The 17493-nt window shown below is 43.4% G+C and overlaps 1 protein-coding gene across 1 annotated transcript in view; it reads left to right on the top strand.

Annotated features, from left to right (window-relative positions):
* Nucleotides 1-17493, top strand: part of HECW1 (HECT, C2 and WW domain containing E3 ubiquitin protein ligase 1) — a 217796-nt gene that overhangs the window by 11309 nt on the left and 188994 nt on the right. Inside the window, exon 2 of the mRNA XM_014946961.1 lies at nucleotides 12133-12457. Coding sequence (XP_014802447.1) covers nucleotides 12133-12457 — 325 coding nt within the window. The remainder of the gene's footprint in view (nucleotides 1-12132; nucleotides 12458-17493) is intronic.

Raw genomic sequence — 17493 nt, 5'->3', positions numbered from 1 at the left:
TTTTTTTGTGGGTTGGTCTCCATGATCTCTGAGGTCCCTTCCAACCTCCGTAATTCTGTGATTCTGTGATTCTGTAAAGAAATCAAGATGGGGGTGAGTAGCAGGACAGAGTGGAGGGGCAACGGATCAAAGAGGCGATTTAAAATGTGGAGTCGGGAGAAAGCAGTAATATTGATGAGCGAGGAAGAGGAAAGATGCCCTGAGAATAACAAAGGATGGGGAGGAGAAGACAAGTGATCTCCTGGGAATAAGGCACGGCCTGTGACATGAAGGACGTGGCACAGGGGAAGAGGGACCTTGCTGACAGCCTGGAAGAGAGGGAGGCGGGAGGGAAGCCGTACACAGCTCTTGCAGGGAATGGAGCTCATGGTGTCTGTAGAAATTTCGGAGCTTTGTAGCAATGATGAAAGCCTTGTGGCGTGTGATATGGGTCCTTTTGTGCTGTACCCAGGAGGGTCTGGGCAGAGAGGGAAGTACAGGTGGTGGGAATGCTACATGGGTAGACCTGAGCTCTGTGGGATAAATCTGCTGTTGATATATACCTGCACGAAGCTTTGGCTTGCAAAGATTCATACTCCCATCTGACGGGTGATTAATTAAAGACTTCACTTTCGATGCCTGTGCTGGGTTGCTTTCTGTTGCCTTTTCTGGGTTTGTGGATTTTATACATAACAAGCTATGCCTGATATTTGTGTAACACATTAGACAACTCCCTTTTTCTATCCAGTAGCAATATACACTATAGAAATCACAGATTTGTTTTTCAGCAAAACAGTTGTCACGGTGGAAGGTATAATACATTCTTAACGGTAGAGAAGAGTGGGGTTTTTATAACTTACACATATCACAAGAAATAAAGAGGGTTTTTTTCTGCAAAAAGTTTTTAGAGTCTTTGGACTCCCTGGGGAAGAGACGGGAGCAGTGAAATGACTGTACCTGACAGTTCTGGGAAGCGTTGTGCGTTACTGAATATCTTTCTGCAACTCATATTTACTCTACATCATCTCCTCAGTAGTCTCCTAAATTTTGCAAGACGTCATCAGAGCTTTTCCTGTAAACCTTTGCTGCATTTACTGGTATTACATTTTGAAAAGATCTGTACATAAAATGTATATGGCATCCTAAGCATTTTCTTTTATCTTCTCCGTTTTGACTTTCTCTGTAAGTGCTGTGTAGTTTGCAGTTTTATATCGTTGCCTAGAAAATCAGACTATTCTTAAATAATCAAGTAGTGATTATTTTAGTTTAGGGTTTTGATTTTTTTTAATATACCTTATGTTTCTATTTCACATGCCTGAACTTGCTTACAATACACATTTTCTGCCACCCCCAGGACATCTTTGCCCACTTATCCTTCTATAATATAAAATCTTATAGCTTGAGATGGTTATACACAAGCCTGGCTCCTTCCTATCTAACCTAACATGCCTAATCCAGGATCCCAGCAGTCAAGACCTTATACTGGTCTTCCAGTACCTGAAGGGGCTACAGGAGAGATGGGGAGGGACTCTTTATCAGGGAATGGAGTGATAGGATGAGGGGTAATGGCTTCAAACTGAAAGAGGGGAGATTTAGATTAGATACTAGAAAGAAATGCTTTGCTGTGAGGGTGGTGAGACACTGGCCCAGGTTGCCCAGAGAAGCTGTGGCTGCCTCATCCCTGGAGGGGTTCAAGGCCAGGCTGGATGGGGCTTGGAGCAACCTGGTCTGGTGGGAGGTGTCCCTGCCCAGGGCAGGGGGGTTGGAACTCCATGATCTTTAGGGTCCCCTTCCAACCCAAACCATTCTCTGATTCTATGACTGACTCCTTAAAAAGGTGATGAAGAGAGGTAGAGCTGAATCCTCTTGGGGAAAGCCTTACTTGGGTCTCAGTCTTTTTCAGGAGGAGCCTGTCTCATCCCTCAGAGCCTTGGGAACCTACATTCCTAAATCGGGTGACTCAAGTACTCAAAGCTTGAGTTGGGTGCAGCTGTGCCACTGTGAGTGCCACTGTGTTTTGCATGAGCAAAGTAATTGAAGAGCTGTAGTCACTGGTTATAAAAGTCCATCAGATAAGAGATGTCTCTCACTGTGTGCTCTGCAGAACCTGAAAGGAGCATCCAGTGTGGTCAGGGCTTCTCAATAGGACTATCAATTGATCACTTCAGAGAAGAGCAGAAATATTTTCAGCCTGCAGAGAACAACATCCCCGTTCTTACCTCGTCCCTCCTAAAACCCCCTCAGAGTAAGTAGCGTTCCTGGGACCAGTAGAATCCAGCTGTGTGATGGACATGATGAATGCAGTGATAATGCTTAAATAGATCAGTGTTGGGGCACATGGGCTTTTTGGGACAACTCTCTGCTGAGAGTGATGTTTCTCTACTTTAAATAGCAGATTAAACTAGTACCAGTGCCTGGTACAGAATGATTGCTTTTTTTTTCTTGCAATGGTGGTTGTTCATAAATATTGTCCTTGGGTTTGGCAAGATGAGGAGTGGAGATTTTTAGGTCTTCAGCACCACAGCTTACTAGGACTGTGTCTGTGAAGCTGGCGTGATCCACACAGGTCTCTATGGATGTGAGGATGCTTGTTAAGAGAGAACGTATTGTCCCACCACCGAATCTTTCATCTTGCCCCTGTTGAGAGGAGGGGACTGTCCTGCCTTTGTCTGGTACTGCAGCAGCTCTTCTCTGCCTCCTTTTAGTGTTTGAACCCAACCAAGTCAAAAATATCTATTCCCTGTTATGTGCTTCATAAAGCACCAGCAAAGGTGAGCGTTGTGGACTCCGGAGTATTTGGTAGTAGTGTGTGAGCAGATCTGAAGGTTATTTCTTTAATCTTGTAGTGTGGCAAGGATAGAGTGAGGCTGTGCAGTGTTATCTAGGCTTAAGGTGGTGTTACTGTGTTGACCCTTTCATTATTTCCTTACAGTTATCTTTTTGGGATTTTATATTCAGGCCGTATTGCATGTTTACCCATTCTTCTGCACCTGCATATGTCCTTCAAAAATATTGGCAATGTTTTCAGGTCTTTTTTTTTTTTTCTGTAACGGTAAGTCTGATGGCTGTTCCTCATCCCTTGCTGTGCCAAACTGCCGAGACAGGACTGGTTTTCTGCTACTGATTTAAGAGCAACTGAGAAATTAATTTTGTCCTTAGCTGCATTCTCTTGGAGAAACTTCCCAATGCTTTGTGTAGTGAAACCAGGAGTGGGTTATCACTGTTTCAATAAAAATGTGTCGAATGTAAGATTTTTAATTGCTCTTAGTTAGACATAAGGAGTTGACAGTGTAGGAGCTTGGAGTGATCTCAACTAAAACTGGTAAAATGGTTGGTTTTTTGTGGGTTTTTTTTTCAGAAACTTGTTTGATGTATGTACTTACAGGGGTACAAATCTTCATTCTTGGAATCATTTAATTGGAAGTGTGATGTGTGTATCTTTCAGCATGTTCTCTCGGGTTCACTTGACAGCGCTGTTTTTGACTCCTGCCAGAAAGCGAAGAAAAAAAGCGCTGTTAATTTTATTTTTTTTTCCTTTCTTGTTCTGAACTCCGTGTATTTCCCTCCGATCGTATTCCAAGTTCCATCTCCTTGTGCCCAGGGAATTGTTGAAGTGCTCCCAGAAAAGGTGGATGGCTCTTAATCCTACTTTTTCTTTGTAGATGGGAAGAATTGGGGCTGATGGCTGGGCTTGCCAGCTTCTGCTGCCTTATGACTAATAGGCCTGCATCGGGAATCAATCCCACCCACCGGCACCAAACCCTGCCGGGCTGACCTCGAGGCCAACTCTTTCATTTGGATTCTAATTTGTGCAGTGATTTGCACATCACTGAAGCAAAGTTAAATGTAAGAGGATACATTAACATAGCGGTACAGCCAGCCTGGAAACGCACAAAGGTCAGGAAATGGAAAAATGAACTACCTAATAACATCCATTTGCCCCACTGCCTGATGTATAATGGCTTTGATTTCCGATTAGTGTTTATTATAGGCATAAATATATATATTGTGCCACAGATGTGCAATATTGAGACAAATGCACTTAAAGATCCTTAGAGTTATTATGGCACGCATCCCTCAGCAACGTTTGCAGCCTTCATTTCAGTCTTCCCAAGAGCAGCAGTTTAATCTATATGCTCTGTAATATCTTGCAGGGAAAAGGGTGTCAGTAGACCATGGAAGCCTGCAGCCCCCTCGTGCTATTGAGTGATTCCTTTGTAGTTCTGAGAAACCATTCCTCTGCCTCTCAAATAACGGACCAATCCTGCAAAGTTTTCCATGCTCTCAAAATCTTTCGGCTTCACAGCATTCTCCAATCCCAGGCTTGGTGATTTTCGTGTTGGGGTTTATGTTTTCAGCAAGTCAGATGCTGAACCATTTGGAGAAGATTTTGCACTATAGTCACAGAATCATAGCATGGTTGGAGTTGGAAGGGACCCCAAAGATCATGGAGTTCCAACCCCCTGCCCTGGGCAGGGACACCTCCCACCAGACCAGGTTGCTCCAAGCCCCTCCAGCCTGGCCTTGAACCCCTCCAGGGATGGGGCAGCCACAGCTTCTCTGGGCAACCTGGTCCAGTGTCTCACCACCCTCACAGCAAAGAATTTCTTCCTCAGATCTAATCTAAGTCTTCCCTCTCTCAGTTTGAAGCCTCATCCTATCACTCCATTCCCTGATCAAGAGTCCCTCCCCATCCCTCCTGTAGGCCCCCTTTAAGTATTGGAAGGCCACTGCAAGGTCTGTAGTTCCCCAGGTCTTCCTTTTTGAAAATGGGGGTTATGTTTCCCCTTTTCCAGTCAGTGGGAACTTCACCAGGCTGCCAGGAATTTTCAAATATAACAGTAAATGGCTTGGCAGCTTTATCCACCAGCTCCCTTAGGACCCACGGATGGATTTCATCAGGTTGCATGAACTTATATACCTTCGGGTTCCTTAGAAGGTCTTGCACCTGCTCTTCTCCTACAGTGGGTGGTTCTTCATTCTCATAGCCCCTGCTTTTGCCTGGTCCTTCGACTTGGGAGGTGTGAGGAGAGGGATTGGCAGTGAAGTCTGAGGCAAAAACGTTGTTGAGAACCTCAGCCTTCTTCTTGCCTGTTGTTACCAGTTTGCCATTCTTGCTCATCATGGCGGGGTTAGTTTGCCATTCTTGCTCATCATGGGGGGGTTCGCTTTCTTTAGCCTTCGTTTTCTGGTTGATGTACCTGTAGAAGCCTGTAAGGTCCTGTTTTCTGGGTTTGGCTGTACTATAAGCCATGCTTTAAAAATCCTTTTTGTGCTAAGAGTTACACTAACAATTCTTCCAAAATTCAGGTGTCCATTGGGTTTTTTCTCACGTGATGATAAGCACATAAATAGCTGTGATAGTTGGGAGTAGGTTAACGGGGGGCAGTGAGGATAGTTGATACTTTAGCCTTAATTAGAGCTAATTGTGAACAGTATTTCTTCTTCCCCCTGCATTGCCTTGCATCTTATATATTGGATTGTGCTGCGCCTGCAGGGATGGAGAATGCAAATGTTCTCTTGGTTCACGTTTTGCTGCGCAGATGCCCTGTGCTGCGTGAAGAGGACTGTCCCGAGGCAAAAAGGAGGAAATCCGTCTACTTCATTTACCTTTTCCTGGCTCAGAGTTTGACAGAGGGAGAGTGCACCTTCCCTGAAAGCTGCCGAGTGCTGGCAGCGAAGGGGCCCTTGGCAGGGGAGCAGATGGGGAGAAGATCAAGAGCAGTGGAGATGATCAAGATCAAGAGAACAGAGATGAGAAGGCTGCTGGGAAGAACAGGGAGAAAATCCTGCAGCGAGTCTTTAGGGGTGTGAAAAGCAGGAGAGTTTGCTCTGAGGAAGGACTTCATGCTGCTGGGTTGAGAGCAGCTCTGGAGGGAAAAGTCCTGCTCTGGAAGTGAGATTAATTCCCGTGTCTTTTTGCTTTCACCCAGCGTTTCTGCTCTGCCACCCAACAGAGCTGAGTTTCCTGTCTTCCAGAGCTTACCTGATTGCAATTCATGCTCTAACACAGCAGTTGTACATACTGAAAGCTCTTCTGGTAGGCTCGTCTTCAAGGTAAAGGTCTGCCTCAAAGCTCTGGCTTGCAGAGTCCCATCACGTCACCTTTTGATGACTCTCTGCACTGCTGCTCTCCTGCTTGCCTTTCTGGCCCAGCCTCAGGATTCTGCTCTGGGTGTTCACACCTGGGCTTGTGACGAGGTTTTTAAAATCTTTTTACGTTGTTTTTACAAGCTGTTACCACTTTATATTTCTGTGAGTACAAAATCCTTTTTGATACATGGTCTTACCCTCCTGAAAGCTGGTCGGAGGACTTCTGCTGTCATAACTTATCACTTTCACCAGGCTACCCTGGTATAACACATAAACCTTGCAAATGAAGGCTAAAAGCTTATCAGAAGAACCTTCATCTCTGGTGGAGCAACCAAGAGACTGGCTCCACATCTGATTGGCCTATGATGTCAGACTTGACTACTGCCTTATTAAATTTTCAGATGAACAAATGTGCTGTGTCCTAAGCTTCCCGTCACACAAAGCCATCTCACTGTCTTTCTCAGTGCTTGCCCTTGAAATTCGGGTTGCGATGATGCTCGCAGACACCTGAATGACTGTGTATGCCTTACTTGGAGCCCACTGTCATGCTGGCTAATATTGTCACCTTTTTCCCTTTAATTTCCTAATCTACCACTGCTCCAGGGATGGGTTGTATTTCAACTATATAGTTATCTTTGGTATGGACAGCCTTTAATTTCCTAATCTACCACTGCTCCAGCGATGGGTTGTATTTCAACCATATGGTGTCTTTGGTGTGGACATTAAAAGCCCATCGTACCACCATCCTGACCGGCACAAATACATCTTCTCCGACAAAGCAGCAATAGAAGGGACTAGGTGGAAGGGACCTTTCAGATCATCTAGTCCAACCATCAACCTCACTCTGATAAAACCCATCACTAACCCATGTCTCTAAGCACTATGGCAACCCGGCTTTTAAATCCCTCCAGGGATGGGGCCTCAACCCCTTCCCTGGGCAGGTAACCGGTGTCAGTCCAAGTATCTAAAAGAAAGTTCTTAGTTATCTGAACAGAGAATTGAGTTGGATCCTTGCAGGTGCTTAGCTGGGTTTCTATTTCCATAGTGCTAAAACATCCTGTACCTTTCTGGCATGATTTAAAATAACCCCAAATTAAAAAGTCCCAAATCCTTTGACTCAGAAATTCAGCCAACAATAATGGTGTGTGAAGCCTTTCAGCCAGAGGGTTCTTCTTGTCACGGAGAGGGATGTGGTGCGGTTTTCTTGGGTGCTAAAGGAAAAGCCAGTGGTGACAAGAGCTCTTGGCTGTCCCAGTGCCAAACAACAGTGGGGCCAGGAGAGAGGTGTGAGCGTGAAACGGGAGAGAACGTGGGAAGAAAATCTGTGAAATATTTTTTCTTGGTATTTACTCGTTACAGGTTTTCTATGTGTACCATTTTAAGATCAGTTTTCTCCACAATCAGATGTTGTCTGTCATTGCCTTTCGGCCACTCCTTCCTGCTTTCCCTTGTTAGAGATTGCAGTTGCATGGAGGGGGGGTGGAAAATACCCTAAGTTAATTTTTCTGACATTTGTTTTCATTAGGTGGATTAAGTGACATAAATAAGAGACAAGTTCTGCCCAGAGAATCCTCCAAAAAATCTCATTTTGAGTAGGACTTTTGTGTGGCTGTTAGATCTTTAGAGACAAAGCTTTACAAAACTTTGTGAAAATTGGGGGGAATGGCAGCAAGAGGGGAAAAAATATCCCGTTAGCCAGTTCTGCTCAGCTGGCTGATGATTTATAGCTAAATACTTGTTGCCATAGTTGCCTGTACATTAAAAAACCCACTGTTTCTGATACTAAAAAAGTATAGTTACTAAATTTATTGGAGTAAATAATGACCTGCCAAAGCAGGTCCACCTATTTTTCTGACATTTGTTTTCATTAGGTGGACTAAGTGACATAAATAAGAGGCAAGTTCTGCCCACAGAGAATCCTCAAAAAAATCTCATTTTGAGTAGGACTTTTGTGTGGCTGTTAGATCTTTAGAGACAAAGCTTTACAAAACTTTGTGAAAATTGGGGGGAATGGCAGCAAGAGGGGAAAAAATATCCCGTTAGCCAGTTCTGCTCAGCTGGCTGATGATTTATAGCTAAATACTTGTTGCCATAGTTGCCTGTACATTAAAAAACCCACTGTTTCTGATACTAAAAAAGTATAGTTACTAAATTTATTGGAGTAAATAATGACCTGCCAAAGCAGGTCCACCTAGGACATGTTCCTGTGGGACCTGCTCTGGGTGGCCCTGCTTTGGCAGGGGGTTGGACTAGATGATCTTCAGAGGTCCCTTCCAACCCCAGATCATTCTGTGATTCTGTGAAATGCTAGAATAGCTGATGGCAGTAGAAAACAATGTTCTTTCCAACAGTAGTGATATTTGCATTTTGTGACATGATGTTAATATAAACAATGTCTACTGTACAGTAGATGGAAAATTTCTTGTGTATGTTGTAACACATACCATGTGTGTCCAAATGAGGAATGGAAAGGGAAAGACCTTTACATCTGCTACTTCAGGTGTCCAAAACAAAGGCAACTGGACCATCCCTGATATAACTGAACATGAGGCAACTGGACCATCCCTGATATAACTGAAATATTGTACATTGTTCCTCCTATCCTGGATAAGTTCAGAGACAGGAAATAGCCAAGCTGTGCATTAGTCATCAACACAGTATGGACACCTTCAACTTAGGACAAGCCTGAGCTCACATGTGGAGCGTATCATATGCAGGACGTACTTAAGTGTGGCAAGACGATCCCTTTTAGGACAAAATCTGATAATCCAAGAGAAAAAGGTTAAAAGGTGTGAGCGGAAAATCACCTTTCCTCCTATGTGCATAGATGCTCTGTTGAGCAAAGACTCTCCTCACTGCTGACCATCATACAAGCGGTGAGGGAAGTGGGTGGGAAGGTGAAACCTGGGGGTCATTTGGTAGAGAGAGTCCATGGGTGGAAACTCCCCTGGAAAGAGTGACTGTAGAAGTGGCTATAGTCTGTAGAAGCAGCTATAGTCTTTAGAAGTGGCTATAGTCTGTAGAAGCAGCTATAGTCTGTAGAAGCCGATTGTTTTGAGCCAGGAACGAAGAGGGATCTGTTTCTCTTGACAACCAACCTTGATCTGTTGTGCTGTTGGGTCAACATTTGGGTGTTCTTACTTTATAATTTACAGCATGTATTAGAAATGAGAATATAGCTTAGTGTGCATGGTGCACACAGCTTTGTAAAGGGATAGGGAGAATAAATATGAATCCCAAGTCCCTAAAACACATTATCTTTTTTATATACTAGATTTCTATGATGGGTCACGTTGCTTCCACAAGACAGAGAAGATGTCTTTGCAATTCTTTTTTAATCTGTCTCACTATGGCTGGGAGTCTCTCACCCAGGACTTGTGCGTCTTTAGACAGTTGCACGGAAAACATGCAAAGCTGGGAATAAAAATGTGGAATAACTACTTGTCCTAACATCTTATCTGCTTATTTATAGAGCCCTGCTTGTATTTTGAAGCCGTTGTTTAATCCAGATAATTCTGTGACTGTTGTCCCATTTCTTTGGGATTTTTTTGATTGGAGTTTTTTCTTTTTTGCAGATTAATGTATTTGTATAGAATCGATGCTGGAAGTACGGTAGACAGATTTCTGGAGAATGTGGCCTTCTGGATTGCTTTCAGATTATGCCATTTGTTCCACTGGAGTCAACATACAGGAAAATGGGAACTTAGAGAATGAGAACATAGTGATGAATTTACCATTTTCAGTAAAGCTGCTGAAAGTCATGCTGCGGCTGAAAATACTAAATGTTTAAGTCTAATTTAATTTGAAAGTATGCATTTAATTAATGCTCTACATCCATTAACATTCAAAAATGAAAGTATCTGCAGAACCACTTCTCCCTGGAGTAATTTGTCACCAGAAATAAAATGTCTGCCTTTGAAGTGAAGCAGTTTTTGGGGAGCGGGCCGTGAGCGACGGAACCCGTGTCAATGTCCCGGGCTAATCCAGAAGAGTGGGCTTGAAGTTCTTGGCGTTGGGACCTCACCAGTTATAAAACCAGTAGTAGTTGTCTCAGGTGCTGTTGTGACAGCAGATGCCACCTTCACTGAAGTGACAAACTCCCATTGATTTTTAAATCACTGACTCGAGCGTTGCCCACAAGTGCTTCCCAGTTGAGAAAACGTTCACAGCGTGCAAGACCCTGCTTTTTGATTAAAAAAAAAAGATGAATTTTCTCTTTAGAGGGAACACCGATCTTTATGCAATGATTTGAACTCTCTTTTCAAAGTGTGAATAAATGTAACTGTTAGGAAAGAAGAGCAAAGACGTGATTAGATGCACAGCAAATGCAACGCCACGCACTTCCTTCCCCCCATGCTTCCTTCCTCCTCCTCCTCCTGTTCCTGCATCTCTCCTGTAGCCTTTTGCATTATTTCCTTTGCCTTTTGCATTATTTCCTTTGCCTTTTGCATTATTTCCTTCACCTTTTGCATTATTTCCTTCGCCTTTTGCATTATTTCCTTTGCTCTTTCCAGCTCTTGCTATGAGGTGTGGCGTTCCTGCTGGAGCTATTTTCGCTATAAAGCCCATTTAATGCAGTCAGTGAGGATTTGGGTCACTGGATTGTAAGCATTGTAGGGCAGTGCCTGCAAAGTGGCAGCGGATTCCAGGGGTGTGAAAGGGCCAGTGGAATTTTTTTTGCTCTCTATACAGTTTGTGTGCAACAGACTCCTCGGACGCAATAATAGGTCTCTTAATTATTCCACAAAAATTTGGTATTAATATACAAAATAGTTTATCTTTTCAGGACTTATCATTCTTCTGTGCCTTAATAACGCCAGGGTTAAATAACTGCTTGGCTGGGCAAAGGAGCTCTGATTTTTTTTTTCTTCCGCTTAATTTGTTTGAGCTCAAAGGGATGATTTGACTTCTGATCATGGGAAAAGCATTTCATAGCACACTGGAAAGCTGTCTGGTTTTATAGCTAACGGACTGCATGGCATGGTTGGCAACAGAGGGATAATGGAAAGCTAACAAATAATGAAAAGCTGAGTGATTGAAATAGCAGAGCTGCAGGGAGAGGAGAAGGAAAGCAGGGAAGGAAAATGGAAAAAACGAACAGCACGGAAGTAGGGAATGACCAATATTTTGATCAGTATGGAGATATGTCTCCACACCAAGATTAACCCCACTCATACCTTAAGCATTCTCCATCTGCCAGCTCACGAGAGCTCTTAACTCGTGCACAGTGACACATTTCATACAAGTCACTCAGCTTGCCTTGAGGAAGGAGGGTAGGTTGGAATCTAAATATTTTTTCCACTACTAAGACAATGACTACTCTGCCGGAGCCTCCCCGACTCCCATTAATTGTGCAGTACGTTCCCAAATTCCTACTGGAGTGGGTGTGCATAGGATCTCACAATCTTACTTGCAATAGCATTGGAAGTTCTCAGGGCTACCGAGAGATGCTGCAGCACTTGGTTTGTGTTTACACTTGGGTGAAGACCCCTCAGTTTTGGTAACAGGGATAACTCTTCAGATCCCCAGCGGGGAGGTGGATTCCTTGCTCATTTTCTAACCGGTCTCTCCGGATGGGATACGGTCTCTGGGGCAGCTGTGCTTTAAGCCAGATTCCTCTGCAAATGTAACAAGAATTACTGGAAAGAAAAGACTTAACTCGGGGTATCAGAAGTGGGAAGGCTGTCTCCTGATGTTAAAAGAGAATGACTAGCAGTTGGATAGCTGTGCTCTTTGCGGCTGGATGTGTGTGTTAACGTGGAGGGAGCCAGCTACAATTAATTTCCTGACACGCTGCCAGTTGTGGCAGAGCTTGCTGGTGCAAGGCTTGCTCTTACACTTGTTTTCATGGTAAGAATGAGGGGGTAGGAGTTCAGTTTGTGCTGTGTTTTCCTGCTGCACCTTCTCGTGCCTCTCTTCTGCAATGCCGGATGGAAAAAGAGCTGCTCCTTTCTTATTCTGATGTACTGCTTTTCCTGAGCTTTGACATCACTGAAAAATGACTAATACTCTAAATACTATCCTTTCTTTTTTTTTTTTTTTTTTTTTTTTTCTTCACAGAATCTGTACCAAAACAGGTTCCTGGGCCTGGCAGCCATGGCGTCTCCATCTAGGAACTCACAGAATCGGCGCCGGTGCAAAGAGCCTCTCAGATACAGCTATAACCCTGACCAGTTCCATAACATGGACATCAGGAACAATGCCCATGAGACGGTCACCATTCCTAGGTCTACCAGTGACACGGACCTTGTCACTTCAGACAGTCGTTCTACCCTGATGGTCAGCAGCTCCTACTACTCCATCGGGCACTCGCAGGACCTGGTGATCTACTGGGATATCAAGGAGGAGGTGGATGCAGGGGACTGGATCGGCATGTATCTCATAGGTAAAGTCCCCCTTACTCCTTCCCCTTGGGGTTTCTTGCTGCTTTTGTTACTTGGAAGCAATATGTTAATGTGAGCTAATGGTAATAATGAGTTAATACATCTCTGTAGAGCGTAGTCTTTAAGTGGGTTTATATATGACAAGATCCCTTCTGCTCCTGAATTGCTGGTTGCAGCCCTGGCCCTTGCTTTTTCTTCAGTAGAGACATGGGAATGCTTTCTCTTGATAATCAAGTTTCTTGAATTTCAAGATATTTCCATTTTAAAGCCATTTGGATTTGGGGAAAATACCTCTTCTATAAAAAAAAAGCATAATATTTTCAGGATTTCCTCTGGTGAGTCCTTGAGTAATCTGTGACAGATGAGAGGTTTTACAAGTCAAGAATATGAATCATTTAAAAACCCCGTGAAACAGAATGACTCTTCCTGTGTAGCCAAAGGGTATTTTGATATGAACAATAATTATAGACTGAGGCAGTCTGGAGTTGTCCCAGAAAGTTTTCCATTTTTTTGTGTCTATATTGGAAGCTGTATTCAGCCATGTACATTAGCATATTTTTGGCATCTCCATCTAGCAAATCCAGCCCTACGTAAGAGTAATAAGAAATGGTTTCAATTGACTTTTACCTGATTGTTTCAATTCCGTATAAAACTCACATATAAACCAGTATAAAGGTTTTTTTAACCTGGTTTGGTTCCTGCTGCCTAGACTGAAGTCTGTGTTAACTCTTTGCCCTCCAGTAAGTTTTGGACATTGTGGGTCAGTTTCAGCCACATTCCTTTATGAATTAGAGGTCTTAAAAATGCGAAGTTCTTAAATGTTTGCTGAAAACCAGGGGCTTGGTAAAGAAACCAGACTCAAATCCGTACCCCCACAAAGGGAAACGTTGGTAAAATGCCACTCTTACCTGTTTGGGTAAATGTGCCTAGCACTAAGCAGGTATTTTAATTCCAATAGCAATATTTTACAGATATCAAGCCAAACAAAACCAGATAAAACATATGATATTGTGAGTTGGACTTTTGGAGCAATCATAGGGGGCATTGTAGGGGGCTACGGCGTTCTTTAGTGGGTAGGACCAGGAGGGTCATGTGCTGGGGATGTTGGGAACACAGGTGTTGGTGACATGAGAAGGGTCAGGATGGGAGGTCTGAGGAGGTAGAGGAACCTTGGTGGCACAGCATTAAGCTTTAGAGAATGAGTTGAGGGTATGGGAGAAGGGGAACACAGAAGTGGCTACTTAGGACACGGAGGGAAAGGAGTGGGGGTTACAGTAAGCCTAAAATACCCTGCTTTGAAAATAAAAGTAGGTTTCTTCCAATTTAAAATCTTTGAAGAAAAAAAAGCAAAGAGTGGATTTGAAACAGATGCTCTGAAAGTAGTCTGGTTTGTTGGCCTTAACAGAATTACTCGTGTTTGCAGTTAGGCTTGCAGTTGAGTGTTTTACTGGCAGAGATGAGAAGACACAGCAGCCCCCAGTACTAGGCAGTAAGAAATACTCCAAGCCTATTCTGTAGCAGCGCAGGCAACTCGTGAAGGACTCTACTGCTGTGGTAAGAGGAGGCAAAGCATACCTTCTGGTGGTCAGGAGAGTCAACAGAAGGTCCACAGAGCTGTTTTGCATTGAGCTCATTCAGCCACGTTCCATAGCTCAAATATCGTATCAAGGGATGCGAAGACCCATCCTGAATATATATTTTTTTTTGGTAGGTAACCTTAATACATGAGGGATTAACTGGGGGAGAAAAATCCACCTTGCTACTCCTGTGTAATTTATCCTATTAAATGGGATGTTGCTCCAGACACCCCACTAAATTGGAAGGGCAGATTGTGCAGTGGATCCTTGCCCCCGCTGGCTGGACGCCTGGTGTTAATGGCAATAGTCAATGGCTTGGTCAAGGAACACCCCCGCCAAATGAAACAATGAATGGTGTGTCCAGGCCCCAAGAAACCATCTGTTGACCCTTGGTGTCTTTCAAGGCGTTTTGCCTCCAGCCTCTCAGGTTCCCAATCTCAATACCTGAGGAAGGAGCAGGCAGCAGCACCCCTTGTTCTTTTTTTTCTCTTCCCCTCCTCTCGTGAAACCTGACGTAAGGTGAGATTTGGTGTTTTGGTTCCCTTAAAGAGAGAACATGGAGGCTGAAGATGGCTTTTGATGTGAGTTTGACATGGAAAACACTGGGAGTGTAAGAAGGTGACTGGCACTACGACTACGTAGACATGAATAGAGTAGGAGGAACCAGTGGGAACGGGGCTGTAGAAGCAAACAGCTGCTGAAGACGTTTTTGGGGCTTGGCTTTAGAGCAGTCTCAGTCCAGCAGACTGAGTGCCTTGAGAGGCTGTAGTGCACCTTTCAGTGCAGCTTCACCCCAGGGCAGGATGGAGTCCCTGTGCCCAAAGATCACCACACGGTCTGGTGGTGACAAAGTAGGGACAACTGGAAGGGTCATTCCAAAAGCACGCTTCTCACCTCAAAACGGTGATACATCCTGTATGTGACGTTTATGACCGGTCCATAGGGGTGGGAAATCCAGACATCCTAATGGCTTAGCTTTGTGTGTGTGTTTGTGGAGATTTTCCAAGCCTGCATTCCAGTTTGGAGAGGAAACGTTCCCGGCCTTGTGGCTATGACCTTCACAACGTAAACCGATACATGACTATGTTTTGAATTAGCAGCCAGACTGGAACAAGAGAACCCAAGAAACGATGAGCTTTTCCCCAGTCTGCTCAATAGGGGATTAGTGTTGAAGCCTATTATTACCACTTGCCTGGCAACACTCTTAACTCTTGCATCGCTGCTGGTCACTCGAGTGTTTGGCTTAAAGCCGGCTTGTGGATACAGCCCGATCCTTTAGGTGATTGTTTGGGCTGGTGAAATTTAAGCTGAAAGGTTGGAATGTGGCAATACTTTAATATTGCAGTGAGTCATGAGAAAAATGAGAAATTGTGCCCTTGGGGTGTCAGGCAGCGTGTTGTGGATTTTCTGTAAAACTCAGTGCGGGAGCATTAGAGTTATTATTCGTTATTTGTCTTGTGGGAGCTGCTGGGCATCCCAGGAAGAGGCTACCCAGAAGCAAAACAGAAGATGCTTCTCACCTAAGAGGAGTTTAATTGTTGCCATTGTAGTCCTCTAGGAAATACCCTCAAATAACTTTATACAAATGTTGGTTTTAAAGCACATAAAAGTTAGTCTGTTCTCACCACCACTGCCATCACTAAAATTTTGATGATAGCCAATAAACTGCAGGCTTCAGAACAAAGCTGTTCCAAGTCTGGGGAAATACAGACGTTATGAAAGGCTTCCAAAAGAAAAAGAGCAAAAATGATGTGGCACATAACGTTTTGATGCTGTAGGGCATTTTGGGGTGCTATTCGAAGGTTAAAGTAGCCTGAAAGGAGAGTTAAGGGAGTCCTCCCTATAGGGAAGTTCTGGGTGCTTGCTCCTCATGAAGACTCCTTTTATCTAAAAGTATCAGTTTTTCTCTGCTTCAATCCATGTGCACATTCAAAAGGGTGGCCAACTGGGAAAACGGTCTTTGCAGAAGGAGGTAAAAGCTGGATTTAGAATTGGTTATTAGAGTTAACTTTCGCTCATGGTCTCAGAAAATGGACTAGGCAGGTGGGTGATCTCATGTAAAACGGTGTGAAAAATGGAGGTTGTGTGTCTCATGGCAAAAAAATCATATTGAGTATATTATTGAGTATATCCACCCTGTAGATGCCTGAAAACATCCATGCACACCTACATGGTTTTGATGAAGGGCCGTAGAAAAACACCTTAGTTGAAGGGAGAATAGTAAATGTTGACTCTGTTAAAATATAGACGTTATTACTCCAATGCATTTTAAGATTAGCCATGGTAGGGTAACAAAACATATGGAAATGGGAAGAACAAGCCTTTTTGGGTGTTAAAGACATATTGTGCCTTCAGGAGTAGGAATTACATTTTGTCCCTTCTAAGCCTGAACTCTAGAGATGTTCCAGCTTCCCTTTGTAGATACTATATATCAGCTCTGGGCTGTGCAGAAGAACCTCAAAATTCTGTAACAGCTCACCTGAGATGTGCATTTGCCTTCCCTCAAGGGAACTATAGTATTATGAACATCAGCAGTCTTTCAGAAACACATCCTCAATAAGAAATACGTGAAGTTCAAACATAACACAGCTCTGTTGGTATTTAAAAATCTCTGGAATTTGGTTTTTCTTTGCAGAAAAGCTATGCGTAAAGAAAATACGCGGGGGAAGGAGCGGGGGGACAAAACCAAGACAAATTTATGAATAATTAAGGCAGCATGTCTGTATATTTTGAAAAAGAAGTCTCATTTAGTGGCTACTGTGAGACAGATGGAGTATTTGCAGTTATTTATCTCAAAGTTTTTTCTTTTCTCTGTTATCTCATTTACTATTACTATTTGCTACGGGGTGAAGCCTCTTAGATAAATTAATATGGACTGCTGGCAGCTGCCTGTAGATAAAGAGCTATCTTATAATGACTGCAGTAGCATTTTAGCTGCAACTAGATTTCACTTCTGTCATCATCTCCATATCTGAGGTAGAGAGGTAGAGCAGCTAACGAGAAATGTTTAAACCAGACTTAGAATCATTTGCTCCAGTGTCTGCGCACGCCGATGTTGGGAATTAATCAAGACTAACGTTATGTTCTTCTTCCCCATTTGTAATCGCCTTTTTAATTTTGACATTTCCTTATGGGAAAGCAAAACATTATTATAGGCTATTTAGGAAAAGTTTCTTCCTACACAAATCTTGTAGGGTCCAATTTCCTCCCCGTATTTGGCTTTTCACAGAGTGGTTCTCAAATTTATCTAAGTAGGAATGTCTTGACCTAATTAGTGACTGAAATTTAGCTTTAAAGCAGCACGTTTTCCTCCTCTTTCAGCCTTTGATGTGATTCCTCTCCCCAAAAGGCCACTCACCATAATCTGACAAATCTAATTTTTGAAGATATTGATTAATAGACATTTAAACACTTGTCTAAACACTTCCCAGCTTGATTTTAGCCTCAGAAGGCCTCGTGTT

This window comes from Calidris pugnax, unplaced genomic scaffold (genome assembly GCF_001431845.1).
Source record: "Calidris pugnax isolate Ruff unplaced genomic scaffold, ASM143184v1 scaffold71, whole genome shotgun sequence".
In the NCBI taxonomy this organism is placed as follows: Eukaryota; Metazoa; Chordata; class Aves; order Charadriiformes; family Scolopacidae; genus Calidris; species Calidris pugnax.
Note: the sequence above shows the minus strand (reverse complement) of the source record. Positions and strands in the feature narration are given on the sequence as shown.